Genomic DNA, 21036 nt, shown 5'->3' with positions numbered 1-21036 from the left:
GCTTGTACGCGATTCCGGCGGGCGGAAGCTCGGCCCGTGAACCTCCTTACGAGGAAGTTACCGCTCATCGGCATTCACGCGCGCCGGAGGAAATATCCCGCGTGAAAAGCGGACAGGATCCGAGCCTGCTAACAATCCTCCGATCGCGAAACGGAAACTAGTTTAACTCTCCTTATCTATAACGCCGTCTACGTTGGCCGTGTGAAATCGCGATCGAAATCATATACTCTCTGTATGCCCCGTTGCAATGTGACCGATTAAGCGATAAACGATGCGCAGACGACGGCGAGGGCCACAGATGATAGCAAGATCGTCGATGATCCGCCGTGGTGCGGATCGTTCGGATGAGTCTTCATCGACGGGTCTGAAACGAAGAACGCAAATTCATTTCTTTGGCAGGTCAAGCATACACCCACACTCTCGTTTCAACGAAACGAGACAAGTGTTCCTTAGCAACTGCAGATAGATAAGAAAAGCAGTCTCATATCTATAGCTGCGTTACTTTAGAATCACTGCTTATATATACTTTCCCAATCCTATTGTCAATCGTATTGTTAATTTTCATCTCCTGTGTTTGCTCATTATTAAATTCGAGTCCCTTTTATTATTGGAATCCCTTCTATTGAAATGTGCTCGCGGACAATATTTGACGTGCGGCGCACGCGGAACGTATTTGATATTAAGGGAATTACATCGTATCGCGTCAGGATATTTCGCGCGTTATTTTGCAGCCGCGATTGCCTTCGGCAACATAATTAAATCGCATTAATTCCCGTTAACGCTCTTTCATGGAAAAAACAAAAAAAGAATGTTTTCTCTTTCCCTCCCCTTTTGTCGGGGTATATCCTCGGATAATACGCCATTCGATACGCGCCATAGAACCCTGGCCGGAGAACGAAGTCCTATCACTAATAACGACACACGATACGCGCCGTATACAGGATTCATCTGACAATGGAGTCTCCAGCCGGGAGTTGCCCGTGTACTGCAGACTATAGCATTATCGAAATGCAAATCAATGCGGACGCGTATACGCGGCCCGCGGGGATACGTTACCTGTCGTGGTGGGATCCATTCCGGAGCCGGAGCCCTCGTCGTCGTCGTCGCCGCCGCGATCGTGGCCGTCCTCGTCATCGTCGATCTCGCCCTTGCCGCGCCTCCAGGACGGGCTGTCCCCGCTGCCAGAGCCGTCCAGGGCCTCGTCCGCCAGGAAGACGTCGGGCCCGAAGTCGGACGCCAATTGCGACTGCACCACCTGTTCGCAGAACATCGACACACGATTCCCGTTTATCCATCGCGTGAAATTGTCGGACGTATAACCGATGGATTTGCCGCAACAGTGGGCTAACTCACATTTTTGTAAAAATGTAGAAAATGTCTAAGTCTAAAGTTAAAGTGATGGGAAAATACATCTGTTTCTATCAATATCACATATATTTGGCTATGTGGATTAACCAATTGTTGTGCAGCAAGCCCTCCAATTTGAAAGTACGTTATTTAAATATCCCAGATTAATTATGTTTAATTAAGAACGCGCTCGCATTCTATAATTGCTATTAATTGTTTCCTATATTGTCCAGAAATAGTATCATATATATTGTTAGAAATAAGACGCTCTTCGACGAGGCTTATAATTGCTATATCAACCGCTCGGTGAAATGCCGCTCGTTATGAGAGCAAGGTGGCTACAAATTACAACTTGGCTATACACGAGGGTAATTCGAATCGTCGAGCAAGTGTGGAGGTAGCGCATAATTTTCCGAAATTAATGGCTATTATGTCAGTCCCTCGTCGGAAAAGTCGCGCGAGAGCGCTCGCTCGGCAACCGCCGCAACGTCGGCCGCGTGATCGCGTGGAGATGATAGGGATTAGCTTTGTCATTGGTAACTCATTAGGCTGTCCCATTTACCCAAAGATCTCAATTAACCCACTTGACCCCACAACGATATAAGCAGCGTGTCCAATTAATCGCCAACACGCTCATCACTCCTCTCCTTGTCGCATCGCGCGGAATACAACGGGCGAGACGTGCATGGATTTATGCAGCTCACGCTAAAATCGGTTGCGCCGACGGAGGCCAACCTTTAATCTCGCGCTCTCCCCCCCCCCCTTCGAGCACGTAATCATTACTTAATGCTCACACCTGCCAATAATACCTCGAGTCCCACTATTCATCGCGGTTTCGCGATCTGTGCCCCGTGTGTATCGATACCCCGCGCGCCGCCTCGATCGCGCGATTACGTCGACGTCGTATACGCGGTGTATATTTGAACGACCGTTTCGCAATCTCCGAACGTGGAATTCCGAGCGAATTTTTTCGTCGACAAAGATCTCGTTTCGCGTGTTACGGAATTACGTGGCGCAAATTAACGAAGTTACTCGGACGAGCCGTTTGTCGGAGAGTTAGCTCGACGCTCGTATATAATACACGCTCGGGCGGCTAGCTCGATCACGGACACTGTGTATACACCGCGCGTATATGCGTGTCTCACGATACTCTAATCAGAAGTAAGCGGCCCGATTTCCTCGGCACGCGAATTAACATGCGTGTGGACACTATGCGTGTGCCCCACACGCGGCGGTTGCCAACTTTAATGACGCCGCAAACACCGCGCGAGAATACGTAGCGGCGAAGAGCCGCTACTATACGTATACACTGAACGACGTAATCGAACTAATTTAGAAATTGAGAAGCTTAATTTACTTAGAAATCTAGCCTCACTCTCAGTTTATAGCTCTCCCCCGAAATGTTTGTAATTTTATCTACTTTATATACATGTAGTTTATTTAATATTATAAATTTAAAGTCCAATTGGCAGAAATGCTGTGGTATCTAAAAATTTAGGTAGAGATACAGATCTGAAAATAATTTTGTTGGATCAGCAAAATAATTACGCAGAAAATACAAGCATTATGAGAAATGCTGCAAAAAGTTTTAACATTCCAGCTGGCATTCCAGCAACCAGCTCGAACCTCGTCCTAATTATTTTGATGATCCAACAGAATTATTTTCAGTTCTGTAACTATAACTGAATTTTTATAGATACTTCAGCAAAACCGTTCTTTCCTAGTAGAGGTATTGGCGCGACGGCAACGAGTCGAATGCGTATAATAATTTTCTAAAATTAATCGTCATAAAACATATTAATTGACATAATTAATATAATTTATCTCTTGCAACATAATTATTTAATAGAAATTCTCTCTCGACGCGCGTTTGTACTCTTTGTATATCGAACGGGTTTGAGCACCCACGTGCGCTTTCAGGTGAAATCCGTCCACGCAACGCGACACGTGCCACGACACACCGTCTGTGCGCGCGATCCCGCGGCTCTATGAATAATTCCAGATTAGACGAGAATTTATGATTCGTCTGGTACGCCCGTCTGGTAGACACGGGTCACCGGGCGGGCTTTCCACACCAGCGAGCTATCGCGATAACAGTTTACGAATCGCGACAAATCGCGTCGGCCGATGAGAGATCTGCGAGCCGACGCGGAAGCGAGGGGACACGAATCTCTAATGAGCCCATGCAGTGCTAAACCGGCTCGGGCTTTTAATGAAATTCCGAAATAGCAGTTAAATAATTTTATCTAATTATTACTTTACACATAAAGGTGAAATTTTATGTACATGTATACACATAAAATTATAATAATTATCATGTTTAAATTATATTTAAATACATTTGATTTATTATTAATTGTATATACACATATATATTATGATATTCGGATCTGCATATACGAAATCGAATCTGCGAAAGGAATTTTTCATTCTGCCGCGAATCTCAAAGAGGGGAGAACGTGACTCTTTTGCTCTCCTAAGCTTCAATCATCGAGGACTCCACGTCCGACGGGAGTCGGCCGCCTGTTGTTCGTCGCACGGCGTTTGAATCGGTGAGCGAATGAAAATCGCGGCACGATTTAATCCGAGGGAGAGGAATCCACTTAAGACCTCGGCGACGAAATTACGACTCTACGTACTCACCTGATTAATGTGCCTCAATTGGTCAATGAGCGCGCTGGTGTTCGAATTGCTGGGGTAGGAGGTGGCCGGCGTCGACGACATCGTTATCGTGAATTCAGGATTGTATCTCTGAGCGTTCGGACTGGAGTCCACCACGGTTTTCGTGTACCTGAAACAAAATTGAAAAAGAAATGCGATCGTATAGAATATCGAACTTTCGTGAAATTACGTCGTGTACAGATAAATAAATAATTCTGTGAAATAAGAAATAAATAAAAATCACGCAATAAGATATTGAAACGATCTCTATTGTACACTGAGAGAATTTTCTTTTGAAATTTAACTTGAAAATCATGTTGATCATGGGACAATATAGTATTTTGACAAATTTTATGTTTCATTTCATGATTTTCTCTGTTTTTTTACTGTGCACTACAATAAATTTGTTGTAGTATATATTTAAAAAAATAGTGAAAATCACACAAAATTCGTTGAAATATTATGTTGTCCCACGATTAACATGAATTTCCGAGTAAATTAAAAAAAATTCTCTCCGTGTAACAGAAAAAAACACGAACGTAACATTTACAACGGAATACAGAATTAACAAATTCAGAAAAGGAATACTGAAGATGTTATGAAATGATGTGATAATCTCAAGCTGTTTGTATAGACTTGACTGTGAAAACTCGAATACGCGCCGTGGCGTTTAAACACAATGATTGGACAGTTATGAATAGAATAGCACCGAGTGAGCATTTCTTCCGCGAGCCCCGACGCGAGCGGAGCCTGAGGTTGCGTAAATCGCTAGCGGTTGCTTCGATATCGCGCACGGCTTCTATCTTCCCGTATTACGATAAGCTCTCGCCTCTCTCTCTCTGTCTCTCTCTCTCTCCGAGATGCCAATGCACTCCAACATGCCGTCCAAATGAATCTGCAGTGCACCAGGCAGGTGGATAGAGGCTGCTGCATATATTCATTAGAATCCTTAATGAGGCGCGATATCAGCCGTGCTTCGAATGGCTAAATTACGCAGCCGAAAAAAGATGTAACTGACGTTCTCTCGATTCGCTAGACTCTTTTTTTGCCTGTCTCAGGAGACACGCGGAATTTCCGAAACCAGTCTCGTTTCCCCCTCCCTCCTCCAACCGTTCTGTTAAACATGAAAATTAGAAATCGATTCTCGCGCACGCCGTAATCTCGGCGCGTTCCGCAATCCGCTTTGTTTGATATTTCGCAGAAGTGCGACGCGAGCGAAGTCGATCCCGGCGCTCGTGCGCGTACGTGCGTGCGTGCATCCAGCATGCAGCGCATTCACATCCGAGCGCGCGCGGTTATCTTCCGCGCGCTTCTATCTTCTGCTCCGGGGTGCTGACCGACAAAAGAGACAAATCGCGTCGTGCCGCTTCGCGGAATACGCCTTCCGCTTTTCGATCGCCACGCGATTACAGCGCCTGGCGAATCAATGAACCGGGAACAAATATATGTGTATCCGCGAATAGTCCAGAAGTCGACGATACTTCGCCGGGGCTTTGCCAGAGAGAGAAACAGAGAGAGAAAGAGAGAGAGAGAAAGCGCGAGAGAGCGGCCGTTACTCATATTACATTGTTTTCTCTCTTTCGCTAAATTATTGCGACAGATGCTATATGACCATCGTAAAGTATGCGATACAAGACAACATATCTAGATACTGATAATCTCGAAGTGAAAGCCATCACTATCTCAAATCTTAACGCACAGAAAAAAAATTTAGATAAAGATAAATATTTTTACAGATAAGCAAGAATATTATAATTTTCATATAGAAGATTTTTAGTCTTGAAGTGACTAAAGTAATAAAACTTTGAGCAACACATTCAAGATTCAAATTAAGACTAAAATCTTCTAAGAAGATTATATGTATATAATATTCTTGCTTATATATACGAAAATATCTTTCTTTTCTAGGTATATGTGATAATTAATTTGCCGTAATTTATTAATCTATACGAAATAAACGTAATTATTAAAAAATAATGGCAACTAACGCGTTTACGTTATACTCTTGCAATTTTTATCATTATATTTATCGTCAGCATTGGCTTTTATACAAATTTCTAATTTTTATTCTCCCTATATACATCCCATGTCCAAAGGTCTCAATTTCTTCGCTTGATCTACTACCTCCCTTTCCACTATTATTCCCACTATTCGTATGAAAAATATTACATCGCCAAACAGGCGTACCGAAGTATCCAGCGTAGCAAGATGGCTCGATAGCGAATTGAAATATCGCCGAAGTCGTGGGGCCGAGTCTTCTTCTCGGTGCTCCTGAATACCGGCCATTCACGGAACGACCTCCTTCGAGAGGGCTCGTCCTTCACATCCCCCTCATCCCTTCACGACCCCCCTCGCGCACATGTCGCGCTTCTCAGTTCTCCCCGGCGTCTTCCCAGCGCGATTTTCCCCCCTGCGAACTTTTCCACCGCTCCTTTTCCGCTAAATCGCACCCTGCGGCATCTATCTCGAGTCATATCTTCTTTTAAAGCACTATATAACGTGCGTAAAGTTTCCTTTACGAACTTCGTCCTGACGGGTCGCGAATTTTGATACGCGCGAAACTCGAGGATTATAATTTTACGGTACTTTAAAAATTATTAGCATACACCCGTTAGGAGAGAGAGAGAGAGAGAAAGAGAGAAAAGAAGAGAAAGAGAGAGGGAAAGGCTAAGAGACGAGATGTAGTGCCTTTACTTAATTTCTTTCGCACCCCACCTGTCGCTCCTTTCTCTCGCTCGAGTACCTCTTCATCCCTAACACGAGTACAATCCGCACCGATCTCGTCAAGCGGGGAAACGAAGACCGGGTGAAACGAGCCGACAAAAACTGGTTCTCGCGGCGATCGAACGCGAAAACTCTGATCCGAATGAAAACGGCGCGTTTCCACCTCGCTGCGTATTATCATAGCGTATACGGAGCACTTGATCGTTGCCGTTGCGACCAAAGAGCGCGGATAAAAAAAAAAGGAAAAAGAGATAAAACGTGTAAAAGGAATAAAATGTAATTCCTGCGTCCCCGGGGGAAGTATAATATTATTTCGGTCCGAGAGCCCGTTTCTTCTCGGGAACAGCTATAGTTTCGTTTTCTCCTCGGTAACAAACTCGGACGGGCGCGATCGACGCTTTTGTAATTAAAGCTCGGGTTAAATTTCCGTTTAAGTAAAGTTACGCTCGAAACTGAATAAAGGATGGCGGGTAAATTCGCGAAAGGTTTGACTTTCAGTAGCTCGTAACTCGACAGCGCGCTATTTCGACCTCCTTCCCACCCCTCCCCACGCCTAACTCTCCCGTCTCTCGCGGGAGGTATGCCCGCTGCAAAATTGGTCAAAGAATCCGCGAATGAAAGAGAGGATGAGGGACGCGGCGAATGCGGGTGGCGGGGAGACGCGTCGGCCTTTATCTCGCCGCATTATAGGTGGTGGGTTCCAGCTGGAGCATGTACGCGCGCATCGATCTCTCCAACGCCGAGAGAGATGAAACGTGCTTTGGGGCAGATTAATATTTCAATGCCGAGAAAGAGCGCCGTGAGACGCCGCCATTATTCCGCGAATTCCTCCCGAAAGCAAGGTGCGAGTATTGTACCCCGTATCATCCCGCGCGAAATAGGGCATCGGTTTGGTTTCCACCCTAAATACGAAAGTCGGTAAACCCCCCTAGGGCCACATTTTGTCATTTTCGAGGAAGGCGGTAGGCTTAACGTTGTATCTTAAATAATACTGAGCTATCCTCTGCGTAAATTCGTTACACTGGGACGCGATAAATGTGAATTCGGTTCGGAAAAAAAGTTTTCGCTATAGAAAAAAAGTTTTCACCGCATAAAATATTAAATTGTGATATATGTGTTTTTAAATGGCCATTAAATCTAGATACAGTTTCAATATTTTATATAATAAAGTAGTTACGAATCACAGAGTTATGCTGACATATTTATAATTAAAACACATAATTGATGCAATTGATATTTTATGTATCTCGGAGAGAAACGATTATCGCGCAAATTTTTTTCCGACAGGCCATCACAGTGTCGATTTATATAGGAAGCGGCGTTCATATAGATAACATTGGAATTCGGAATAACGACGGCCCGTCCTCGCTGAATTGCGTTTGTGTCGAGGAATCCGGCAACGCGATCGAAATAGCCATTTTAGAGAAGGCATCCAATCAAGATAAAATTGCCGTATCGGCGGGGCAGCTTCGTTTTAGAATCGCTTTTAATCAAAGTCATTTCGCTGCGAGGAGAGAGAAGCGCTTCTATAATTGAGCGGATGAACGACAAGAAGTTCGCTCGATTATCGCGGCGGTCCGTTGATCACATTGAAGCGCTAAACGCAACTAAATTAATCGCGGCTAGTCTCCTTAATGGCCGGATACAGCGTGTTCTCACGATTGTTAGAAGATACCGATCGTCCGTCGTGGAAAGCGAACGACAATTCGGCAGGAACAAAAACCGGACGTCGCGGCTGAGAGAACAACGATTATTATTTAGAGCTTAACGAACGCCTCTCGTTAATGAAAAAAAAAAAAATTAATCACAAGATTGCAATTAAAACGGTATGAATACCGCGTCAGTCTCATATTAAACTCATCAAATTTGCATCACAATTGATTCTAAGAAAAAAAAAATTAAAATTCAAAGCAATAATTTAATTCAATACTATAATCTACGTGATCTTAAACTTTTAAAGTATTTAATCAATTTAATCTCAGCCCGGTATTAAATTTAATTATTAAAAATTTTTAATTTTTATTTTCTACCGATCGACCAAGACCGCTTGCGAGCGCGCGCGTGCGTTTATCTTTGAAGCCCGATCTTCGGCTTCAACGTCTTTAAAAGGCGCATTTTTACTAATGCCCTTCGCGCGACAAATGGACCGAGCCAGGGCTCTCTTCTATGAATGACTCGCTATTCAACGTCGCTAGAACATTGATGTTCCAGCAGATGCTATCTCTCGGAAATGTCTCGATACACGTATATATATATATGTGCGGCATCATCCAGTCGCGCGCGAATGCATTATTTATAACATATATCGTCCGCGCAATTCGTTCCCATTCGAACGGCGTATCGGATAAGCGTATGCTAATATATCGTCCGCGCTGTTCGACGTCAACCGAGCGTGTCGATGAAGCTGCAGCTAAATTAGAAGAATGATCGGTACCGCGATATATACGCCGCGATTCGTATATATGATGACGCACCGCGCGCGCGTTCTTTATAAAGTTCTCTCACAATCAGTATTACCTACGCATACTTATATCTTTGATTTATGTACACTTGTATTTCTTTTAGATTTATGTTAGATAAATGCATAATTTCCTGATGCATTTAACATAAGCTCTTCTATTAAGGTAAGCTATTCTACTCGCATATATACGGAAGCCGCGCGGGTTAAGCGAAAACCACGTTTCGAAAAGGGAGCGAAAATTGATACAGAGCTCTCGTGTAATTTTATCTGACGGTAATTAGTCGACTTAACGACTAATGGACCCCGTGCTAACTCCTCAAGTATTCTGGAGCAAAATGAAATAAAAGTTTAAAACGCGCGGCGCCGCTTTCGGGGCTTTCCGCTTGTGTGCTTACGCTTGCGCCCGCCTCGATTTAATTACGGAGTTCTACCCGCGGTAAAGTATGTTTTACCTGGATTCTTTTTCTCGCAAACGTTATACATTCGGGCCCTTTGTGCCCGTAATTCGCATAACGCACGCTCCAATTATTCCCGAGAGGCACTCGCGCTTGTTTGTCAGCGATCTCTCGCCTCGCGGCAGGACGAGGTAGATCGATGAATATGCGCGTGAGCGCTCGGCGCATCGTCATCGCGTTACGCGCGTCGCGAAGGTGTCGGGATTCGCGACGTCGGCGCGTATACATACACGCATCCGCCGTCAACGCGCGTCGTCGTCTTCCATCCGTGATCGTCGCCCGTCGTCGATGATCCGAGTCATCGTCGGAGAACTCGCCTTCCGAAGCGGGTACGTGATCGCCGAGCGCGGTGGCCGGCCCTCGCGCTCGGCGCAACGCGAAACGAAGCGCCTCTCCAGCCGTATCGGACGCAGACGATATACGGTTTCAGCACGCGATTTAGATATCAGATTCCGCGGTTCATCATGACGATCGAACCGCGGAGTGCCCGTGCGTGTCGCCGGACGGGATTAATCGGGAATTACTCTGAGCGTTTAGAGCGAGCGCGCGCGACGCGGGTATTAACGATGACGTATTGAATTATCGATGGCCATGCCATTCGGAATTGGACGCGGAACGTTATTTTGAAAGTAAATGGAAAACTGATATGTCACTATACCGATGTTACATCCGTGTATTTTGAATAAACAAGAACTAATGGCACACTTTTGCAACGCACGTGTGTGAGCTTTATTTTTCTTTAACACACATTAAAAGTACCGTCTGGTGATATTGCTGACTGTTTCTATTTTTTTAGATTAATATTATATTTCTTGTGTAAAAGACAGGATTCGGAATTCTTTTGACTTTTCAATAATGATGTCCTTTACACGAATGAAATATTTGAGATTTTTCATCACCTTCTTTATTCTCATAGTATAATAATTTATTCGCTTGCTTCCTTTTGCTGACAATTAGTACAAAATGGTACTTTTATAAGTTAAATACAGTCTTGCGAAAGAATTTTAGAAGAGAATTCTTCAACCGTGGACATTGTTTAACAACGGTTCCGTAATTAACGTCCGCGCCGGCGAGACCGGGGCTGGCAAGGATCAATCCCCGCGAGATGGAAGAGGCGAGCGCCGTATCGGCTCGAGCGCGAGAAGAGCGACGAGCGAAGCGGCGAGAAATAGCAGCCGCGGATGATCTTGCGACATCGTGACCTCGTGGTTGAGATGTTTGGCTGCGTCTCGTCCGTCTGTCCGTCTGTCCGTCCATCCGTCCGGCGGTCGGTCGGTCGGTCGGCGCATCGGCTTGCGGACCCGCCGCACATTACGCCGCACACGTACGTAACACATGGGCGCACACATTACCCACGTTATCCGCATGTATACGTGTCGCACCCACACGCGCGCCGTCAGGTACCGGGCGACGCTGCGGCGCCCGTTTGCTCTCGTTGCCAGACTCTTTGGCGGCCTGGCGTCCCACAGGCTACGCGCTGCCATCTCTTCCTCCCTCCCCCCTCTCGCCACCTAACCCCGCCGTCTCTCACCTTCTCAACACGTCATCTTCCTCTTCCTCCTCGCAATCTTCGATCTCTCCCATTCTCTCTCTTTCTCTCTCTCTCTCTCTCTCTCTCTCTCTCTCTCTCTCTTGCCATTCCACGACTAGTCCCCCTCTTTTTCGCGCCGTTATCCAACGACGTCGTCGTCGCCGATGTCCGAGAGTGGCATTGAAGAAGTCACATCTTTCTTTTTTCAGCTCCCATCCCCCCCGCCCTCTTCCTCCGCGAAACCTTCTAGACGAAGAGGCTACTGTAGCCGCTATTATCGATGCTTACTGTATCACGTAGAAGATTTTCGTCGCTCGATAAAAACGTTACGTCCGAATCGCGGCGTAACGGTTAGTGAGCCTCGTCTGATTTCACATAGTTGAGCATTCATTTTTAACGGTGCCGTCATACGCACGCGATCTAATTCTGTCAATTAAATAAACAAATCGCACACGCTCCCCGACGTACTCCATCGTATCCATTTTTAAACGGAATTAAGCCGGACCGCCCGGAGATTCGTTAGACGAGAGAGCGTCAGAGCGCGCGCCAGACCGTGTACAGGGAAAGGGTCCGGCCGTTTAATTAATTTAATTTACCCGCGCAATATATCCGAAATTAATTAAATTCGCTACCAGGTAGCATAAATTATTTTCGGAAAACCCTGCAGTCGCCCGCGTGAAGAGGGACGCGCCTGCCTTTCAATCAACCCCCGCGCCGCGTGCGAATCGAATTACCGGAGTTGGCGAGCGCGAGCGCTCAATCGCGAGGGGGAGAGCCCGAGCGGTTTCACTTCCCGCTGCGGGATCGAATCGTGCGGAATCCACGACGGCTTCCTCGACGGATCGAATCTCATTTAGATTTCCACGGCGAGATACTATATACCCGTGTACCGCCCGCGAGAGAGGCAACGCGCGGGCGAGACAGAGGCGAGAGAGAGGGCGAGAGAGACAGCCGAGCAAGAGACAGCTCTTCCGGTGGAAGCCGTGGCACGCGAACGGCGCGTGTATGTGTGTGTGTGTGTGTATATTTATATGCACACGTGTAAGCGCATCCGTGCGCGTATTACGAGCGGTGACCGCGCGGAACTCCGCGTCGCGTCGGCTCGGGTAAACCTCGGGATTTCAAGAGATTTAACGGCCGCGTCTGCCGAGAATACGTTATCGGCGGTCCTGCGCTCGTCTCGCGATGCCGAGGGAGCAATGCGCGGCAGTAACCGAGAGAGGGAGGGCGGAAGGAAAGGAGGGAGGAAGGGAAACTCGCGCTGCCGCCGTAAAATCGCATCCCACATGCGGGATTCCGCCGCGTACCTCGCGCGCGTGACGTTTACACGGAATCCGCCCGGGCGGAATACAAAGAGAGGTAAGATACCCGCGCGAAGGGAACAATTGAAGAGTACATCTTTGACGGTAGGAAGGGGAGGTCGTGCGCTATGTTTTGCTGAAAACTTCATTCCGCACAGGGATTCCGTTACGCATGTTATACATGTAATCCGCGACCGCGCAACCAGCACACGCTCGAGGTGTCGAATTAACGAATCGCGCTTCGGGCGTATTAATTGGCGTATTCAGATATATTTCCCTCATCGCGATATACGGAAATCTCATTTAGGCGTTCACACAGCTTACGCTTCTCAACTCTCGCCGTTCGATTATCCTCCGAATTATCTCCCGCGCGATCGGTTATACATATATTATCGCCGGGCCGAGTCCGAAACTCGTTTTCTCTCTCTCTCTCTCTCTCTCTCTTTCTCTCTCTCGCTCGCTTCGACGAGATAGTCTCATTTCACGGTCGGGTAGCAGCATCTCATGCGGCTGCGGACAATGGTTGATAAAGGCAAGAGAGGCACTCGCGTCTCCTCTCTCGGGTCGCCGATATCGGCCGACTACCGTCGCCGTTTCGTCGCCGACGACGACGACGGTTAATTAAGTGGCGGGTATAGCGCGCCTCGATCGAGCGGACGATCGAGTGGCACGTTATCGAAGACGCGAGAAGACGGTATAATTCGGGCGCGTGAACGATCGGCTAGCCTCTGCGGTCTGTCCACCACCAAGCGGGGTGTCGCGTGTGTGAGATCCACGTGGGGCGGGCAGGGGAAGAGGAGACGAGCGGACCGCGCCGGTGTGAGGGCATCTTAAGGCGAGGCCACCCGGCCTCGTTGATTAATAAGGGTGCGAGAGAGCTACCTTCGCGTTCCATTCTCCCGCGCCCTCCTCGCCCGTGTGTGCCCCGATCTTTCGCGCTCCACGATTCGTTCCCACGAAAGCGCATTCCGCGCGCGGCGGCGACTCTCTCTCGGATTTTGAGCGACGGCTCAGTTTCGATTAGCGAATCGCGTGTGCGTCTGTTAACCCTTCGCGCGCGCCCCATTTATTCCGCCCCGGCATTCATTCGGCGTGGAGAGGAGCGGCCCGAACGAACGGTTGAAAACCATTTTTCTTTTGTTACGGTAACAGCCCCCCCTCCCCCCTTCCTCTGTCTGACACGATAACGCGTTTGGAGCGAACTTATATATTTACTCAGTGTATTATATGTACACGTGACGTCGAAGAAATGAATTGTTGTCGATGATTTAGCAAGACCCCGTGTCGATTAATCTCATCTCTTTCGACGCTTGGATCCTCTTTGCGTCGAAAGGGGAAAACATATCGATGGTCTACATTTTACGGAAAAATTACGACGAAGAAAAGAGAGAAGAGAACTATCGAAAGTGTAATACTCACTCGCCGACGCGTTCGCCGTTCCAGCAATGCTTGTCGGAGTACTCCTCGCAGATCACGTCTGCCAGCGTGGCGTAGAAGAAGCGGGACCTGAGGACGCTCGCCAGGAAGTTAACCAGCTGCTTTTGCAACTTGTTCAGCAGGTCGTCTTGCGCGTGAGACGGTAACAGCGACGCAGCTGCGTGCACCTCGCCGGCGGACGACGCGGACGATTTCGCAGCTGCGGCCGAGGACACTGGGCTTTTCCCGTCGTCGAGCGGCAGCAGCTCCGAACGGCCGCACACCCTTCTCACCTGGAAAAAAAGGCATCGATCCCGCTGGTAATTATATACACACATATATATATATAATAGATAAAAATAAAGAGAGAAAATTTTTTTCGAGACGGGGAAACTATAGCTATGTATAGATCAGACACGTATATAGATCAGGTAATGGTATCTGGATTATAAACGACGTGAGAAGGACGTGTGGGTATTTCCAATTATCGAAAATACGATTTGTACGGAAGGGAACGAATGTAAACGTTAATGGCATGACAAATGGTTAATGGCCTTCTCTTTTTTTTTTGTTAACCAAGAGAGAAATCGACTCAAACTCGAATGAGAGGGACACCCTGTATATCGATGCCGCTGCTGCACCTGGCCGCAAATGCTACGGTAAACGCGACGCAAGCATAAAAGATCGGCACCGTACAAGAGCCTTTTGCCAGGCTTATATGTCGGCGCGGCTTGGTTGGAAAGTGTCGCCTGGGCGAAACGACTTGTTCCCGTTCGCGAACGCGACGTCAATTTCTCGACGATTTAATAGGCGACGCGCCCTGACAGTTTTTACACTCGGCCGCGCGTCACGCCACGTTTCGGCGCGTTCACGCGTTAATCAAGGCATACACGCCGTCATAAACGTGTATATATACACGCTCGCGCGTGTACGCGAGCGCACGGAGCGTATAAGCGTCTCGTCGCCAAAGAATGATAATATTTTCCGCAAAAGCGCCGATGTGGCTGGACTTTTTCCGAGTGGCCACATATATTTTTCCAGAGCGCAGCGAAACACGTGAAACATTATGACAGCTGATGATGATATTTTTACAGCGCGTTACTCGGGGATTTTGCAAGACTTCCCGGGAAAATAGTACGACCGCGGTGTCTTTTTATAGCGTAATGTTCTGTCTGAGATGTCCAGAGCTCCGAAACGTGGCGTTGCCAAAAGCGCAACTTTTCTCTCATCTTCTTCTGCACGCCAGCCACGTGTATACGTACATACGTACGTGTGTGCGCGCGCGCACGAGAACCCGGAGGTAATCTAAGGCGCATTCACAACGATCACGTACAGGAACTCGCGATATTTCAACCGGCTTAAGTTGTAAATTGCTATTTATGGATCACGTAGAGGGTTCTACAAACGCAATCACGCAATCGCGAAATTATCGAATCGCACGCCGTACCACGGGCGAGCGAGAAATAATTTCTTTTACCGATTTCATTTCACCGATCGAGTGGGAAATTTACAACAGAGGTCGATCTCCACACGTCGCGTACTCCAAAGTTTTACAACATTTTCCACGCGTCGTCGTGCAACTCGATCGCCAAGATAAAAGCGTTTTCACTCAGAGCGAAAGTTTTACGCCGCTGTATCAACAAGAAGAAAAATATTATCGCTCGAATCGATAAAAAGAGTTTCGCCTTTTGTTTGAAATGTCCGTTCGCCGATGCGAATTTGCGGGAAACGATTTTGTAAAAACACGCCTTTCCACTCCATTTTGCTCTTTTATTTTGCCGATCTATACTTGAAATGAAATTCTTTTACTTTTCAGAATTTTATGTGCCACATGACGGGACTCGAGTCGGTATTTTTTTACAGGCGAGAATGTCCTCCCGGAGAATCGATTCGCGATAAGAAATATCACGGCCGTTCGATTTTAATTATCTTCATAAATGTGTTTTATATTGCCGGGCGGCAAAACGGAGAGATTTCGAGAATCTTTTAAATTCCTTTCTGACGTAAAAATACATTTTATCGCCTCCTAGTTATATCATCACCACAATCTCATATATTATACCAAGCATATAATTCCGTTTTCGTTTTTATCGCCTCCGATTATTCATCATTATCAATCTCGTCGATCAACATATAACAAGCACGTAATTTCCTTTTAATAGATGCGAGCCTTTTCGAGATCTTCCGTTATCGTCATTATCAATCTCATCAATCAGCATTTAACTACTGCTCGATTTAATATCATACCGCAGTTTCTTTAACTTCTCGCACTGACCGCAATGTTGCGCTACAAATAAGAACTTCGCGAGTGCTTCACCTGAGAGAGACTTTCTCTAATCGCGGCGACAGTTACCTAGCGAATTAAGATCGCTTTTGTAATTTTTATTGTCGCGCACGACAGACGAGGGAGCCTCCCTTATCGTCAACCGAGATCGCGACACACGAGTCAAGAGCGCGTTTATCGCACCTTATCAACGCCGCGCCGCGCCGCGCCGCGCCGTTTATACAATAGTCATTAAGATTATCGTTGACATCTCTCCCGCGACGGGTCCCGCGCCGCCTTTCTGTCCTAATTACTTTTTAACGCGGTCCATAAAAGGCGCCCGGGCACCGACGGTGCTACACGGTGTGGTTGCTCTACGGGCTCTTCGAGGCGGCATAATCGTAAAACCGGCCGGCCAAGCGTAATTAAGACGGCACGCGTGGGCGTTCAAACGTCGCTCGCTCTCTCGTCTCTTCTCGATTTCTCATTTTTTCCCCCCTTTCTCTCCCTCTCTGTCTCACGCCTCCTCTTTCCGAGAGAAAGAAAATGAGAGAGAGAGAGAGAGAGAGAGAGACTCCTCCATCCTTTCTTCCCGCGTGCCTGTCTTCGTTCTCTGCTCGAGCGAAGTGGACGAAACACGTATGAGGCGAGTTCGGAATGCCGCGCATCTACCGTGAGAAGGCTCCAATCGAGCATAACGTTGTCCCACTGCGGTTCTGCAAACGTGCGATTCTCGCATATTACGCTTCGTAATATAATTAGAAACTGTCCAGAGCAATAAATTGACAGAGCGAATTGCGTTGATCATGATGTTGACTGATATGTCGTCGAGCTAAATAGTAGCTTTTTATAAGAAATAAAGATATCTCAATGATTTCTTATTGATTTAAAAAAATTTAAAAAAAAAGAAGATATCAGCCGGCAATTCTAAAGTGCAGTTATGCAGATAAGATTGGCATTTAAAGCGGATCTGCGTTATAACTGATTTAAATCGTTTAACTTGATGGTTTAATGACTTCTCTTTCATCGCTTCTTATTCGTCGCAGGAAGAGAAACAGATAAGGATGTTGCATTTTTCTTAGCAAAGTAGTTAAATGCACTATAGGCAAATTATATTAACTAATCTAAAAAAAGATATATTGAGAAGAAAAAATCGAATAAATAATAATAAAACAATCTGACTTTATATAACTTCATATCTTAAAAGAAGATATATATGCATATATCAGTTAGAAGAAGATGTGTACATTAAAAAAAAAAAATAATACAACGCGCGCGATTTTACGGAAGCACTACTCGTGAATTCCCGCAGAAATCTCTGTAACTCCAAAAGAACCCTCCTACAAACGCCTGTGACGTAATCTCCGCCGGCGTAATTGCATCGCTCGAGATATGACGTAATCGCGAGAAACAAGGATTATATTTGTCGAAAAGGGGCAGATACAAATGGTCCGATAAGCGTGCGCATTGCAAAAGAAATAAGACGAGGAGAAGGAAAGGGAAAGAGAGCCGAATTGTAACCAGGCGAATGACACTATCAGCGCGAATAAATCTCCGCTGCGAAAACGCGCGCGGAATCTTATCGGGAGAAATTTCGCGCGCGCGCGTCCCCTACATTCGCGTACACGCGAGCTTTGCGAGATCCCTCCAACCCGCAGGGAGGGCCGGCTCTACCCTTGACCCGTTCTACAACCAAGTGGCGACAATGAGTTCCGCTTCTCGCTCGTGGGACAAACGAGGCGGATTAGAAGATTAGGATGTTATCGCTTAACGCGCGCGCCCGCGCCCGGTGCCGCGTTCGCTCGGCTCGGCCGCTTGCACGCATAATATCGCGGCGATCTCAGATCTCTCGCCGCGTGTGAAGAACGACCGTTTGATCGCCGCTTAAGCTTCCCCTGGCGCCGGAAACTAGATATTTAGATTTGTAAATCTAGCACTCTTTAAAAAAAAAGATAGCGGTATCAGTGCTGTTCTCTTCTACCATGAATAATGTATTAAAAAAGAGGAACGATTATAATCTAATTATCGGAGATCAAATACATTTAAAGAATTGAAGAAGAAAACTCATATCATTATATGATTATTATTACTATTTCTATCTATAATTTTGCCTATTAATATTAATATATATTACTATTTTTTACTCATATAATATAATATAAAACAAACCAAGTAAAAATCCAATATATTAATATAGATAAAAACAGTGAGAATCCGGTAGGTGCAGAATATTTTACGATATCTTGATAACTTTCAATTACCATGTAAAATTGAATTTTAATTTAATTTCAATCGATATTAATTTAATATGTAGCGATAAAATACAAAAGAGGGTATCTCGAAAGGAAATCCCTCCTAACAAGGATACGGGGAGAGGGGAAGGGGGAGGAAAGAAGCCATCGATCTTTTGCCTCGTATTCGGCAACGAGGGTGGTAATTGCGGCATCGATACCGTCGATATTCATGTCAGTGATAAACTGTATCGATAACGGGGCCACCGAGGGGACGAGCGGACGTGAAGAACGGAGGCTCTCAAACATGCCCGTGAAACCGATGGAGCGGAGATCTCGTTCATCGGATAAGAGAGGGAGAGAGAGAGAGAAAGAGAGAGAACCAGCCTCCTTTCGCAAAGATAGCAACCGAGTAATTGATATACAGCATGTGTGCGATTCAAATGGAATGCAAGAACTATTCAGCTGGGAAACAGATTATCGTTCGAAAGCGAAGCGTTCGAGGTGGTACAGCCGTGTGCGGTGTGTTAACAAAGCGAGCGTGTGTCGCTTCCTCAATACATTGACCACCATTGTGCAATTAAATAAACTTCGTCGCTGACATCATTTTTTATATTAGTATGTGTTACTCTAACATGCGCTACTTAATTATATTTATCCTTCGTGAAAACTAATTACAGTAAAATTTTATTTCCTCTTCTAAAAAAAAAAAATTAATGGAATCGAATTGAACTCGTATTCGGCATGCGGTCAACGTCTTAATGTCAAAAATATTGAATATTGTTAAAGTCAAGTCTGAATACCTCAAAAGTTCTAAAAAGCGTCTTTAATTGTCTTTAATTGAGATCTTTAATTGTATATGTAATTATTGCTCCTCACTCGGATAATATATCGCCTCAAGACGAATGTATTTATTTAGCCACATGCGACGTGAAAAGATTAAAGATTATATCTCGCGAATACAATTTTCCGTTCCTCGAAACCTCGAGCTGAATCGCGAATCTGTCATTCGCTCGAGGGCGTCCCGACGCCGCGCGCGCCGTGTGCTTCGATCGTAGGTCGGAATTGAGATTTCCGAGATCGACGACAGCGCGTGACACCGGCGCGGCGTGGATAATAATACTCGTCGCGGTTAGACGAGGGAGAAACGCGGGGAGATCGCGTTCAACCGCTGATGAATAATAACGCATCCTGCTCCACCTACTATACGGGAGAGACAATACCGATTCCAAGGATCCTCGACTGCCCCGGCTATATAGCCCCGCCGCGTCGCGCACCGCGCGCCACACGTCGCGCGTCGCCCCGGCAAAACGACCGGGGGCCGTGTGCGAAGAATATAAAGTGCCCCATACCTATTTCGTTATCCGGAACGCGGCGTCGAGTGACGCATCGGGCATCTCCTATGGGGATACTGGCGCTCGTTGTCGCGGCGCGGTACACATCCGTCCGACGATCACTGCACCGGGCGCGCTATACGTCGAATCGCCCCGCGTCTCTTACGTCACGGAATTTAACAGATGTGCTGCGTGCGATCACCTTGTTTATTCCTTCATCGCTGCCGGCGTCGATATAATAAATGACAGATAGACGCGAAGGAAGGAGATATACTTACAAACGCGCGACGGAGGAGATCGAGATAATTTTACTCCGTAACTTGTCGAGTCCTCCGCTCGATCCTCCGCGCGCGTGTTGGTCGATATAATTATCTAGACGGAAGAATTCCTCGGGCGCGGACACGCGACAGATTCCACGGGCGGTTGGACGGGACGACGACGACGACGACGACGACGACGGCGACGACGGCGACGACGACGACTATCGGGTTGATCGTTCGGCGGCTCAAAGTTCAACCAATTTAGCCGCGGCCGGTGACGTCAGAGACGCGCGTTCATCGTTCGGTTGGCGCTCGCTCGCTCGTTCGCGCTCGCTCCTCGCGATTAAAGAAGGAGAAGAGTCGTAACCGCCGTCGTCTGCGGCGCAGATCGAAGATAACGGGCGGGTTATTCGGCCTCGCGAACTCGGGGGGAGCCCACACGCGGGGGTGGGTGCTCGCCGAGCAAGGGAATCGAGTGGTAAAGCCGAGAGAGAGAGAGAGAGAGAGAAAGAGAGAGCTCTTCGATCGGCTCAGGCGATTCGAGTTTCCAGGGAAGCGCGCGATTAGCTTGTATAAGTAAAGCCTATGATCGGAGCTGACATATAAATATAAAGTTATATATCGCGCCAAGGTTTTTCCTTTTTCAGTCGTTTGTTTTGCAACCGTGACATGAGTAGCGAGTTTCGCAACGAGACGTTAATTTAAATATGCAACACCTTGTGGCGCATTTATCCCTGTCCGACGATAAGATAATAACAAGGCGAAAGAGAGACCACAGGCAGTAACTCGACTAATTGTATTCACAGGCCTAATTATGCGACCCGTAATTTAGAGAGAGGGACGTTTCTAGGCGCGACCGACCGAGCGACTCCCGCGAGGCGGATGTTCCTCGAATAAAACGCGCGAGCGGGTCCGAACGGCACACGGAGCGGAGCGGAGCCGGAATCGCGCGCCGGGTCCTCTCCCGCAAAATGACTACGATCGATAGTATTCGATCCTCGGGGCCACTCGGTCGGTCGGCCCGGCTCAAAGCGGGCCCGCAAACGGCGAGG

General features: G+C 46.9%; 1 protein-coding gene across 1 annotated transcript in view; it reads right to left on the bottom strand.

The window, feature by feature from the left end:
* Window positions 1–257: 257 nt before the first annotated feature.
* The window catches only part of LOC105453911 (division abnormally delayed protein), a 38994-nt gene continuing 18215 nt past the window's right edge, over window positions 258–21036 (bottom strand). The window contains exons 6-9 of the mRNA XM_011696189.1: window positions 13900–14189; window positions 3991–4138; window positions 1057–1255; window positions 258–364 (exon numbers count right to left, since the gene is read on the bottom strand). Of these exons, the coding sequence (XP_011694491.1) occupies window positions 258–364; window positions 1057–1255; window positions 3991–4138; window positions 13900–14189 (744 nt within the window). The remainder of the gene's footprint in view (window positions 365–1056; window positions 1256–3990; window positions 4139–13899; window positions 14190–21036) is intronic.

This window comes from Wasmannia auropunctata, unplaced genomic scaffold (assembly GCF_000956235.1).
Source record: "Wasmannia auropunctata unplaced genomic scaffold, wasmannia.A_1.0 LD335994.1, whole genome shotgun sequence".
NCBI lineage: Eukaryota > Metazoa > Arthropoda > Insecta > Hymenoptera > Formicidae > Wasmannia > Wasmannia auropunctata.
The sequence above is the reverse complement of the archived record's forward strand: the minus strand, read 5'-3'. Positions and strand labels throughout refer to the sequence as shown.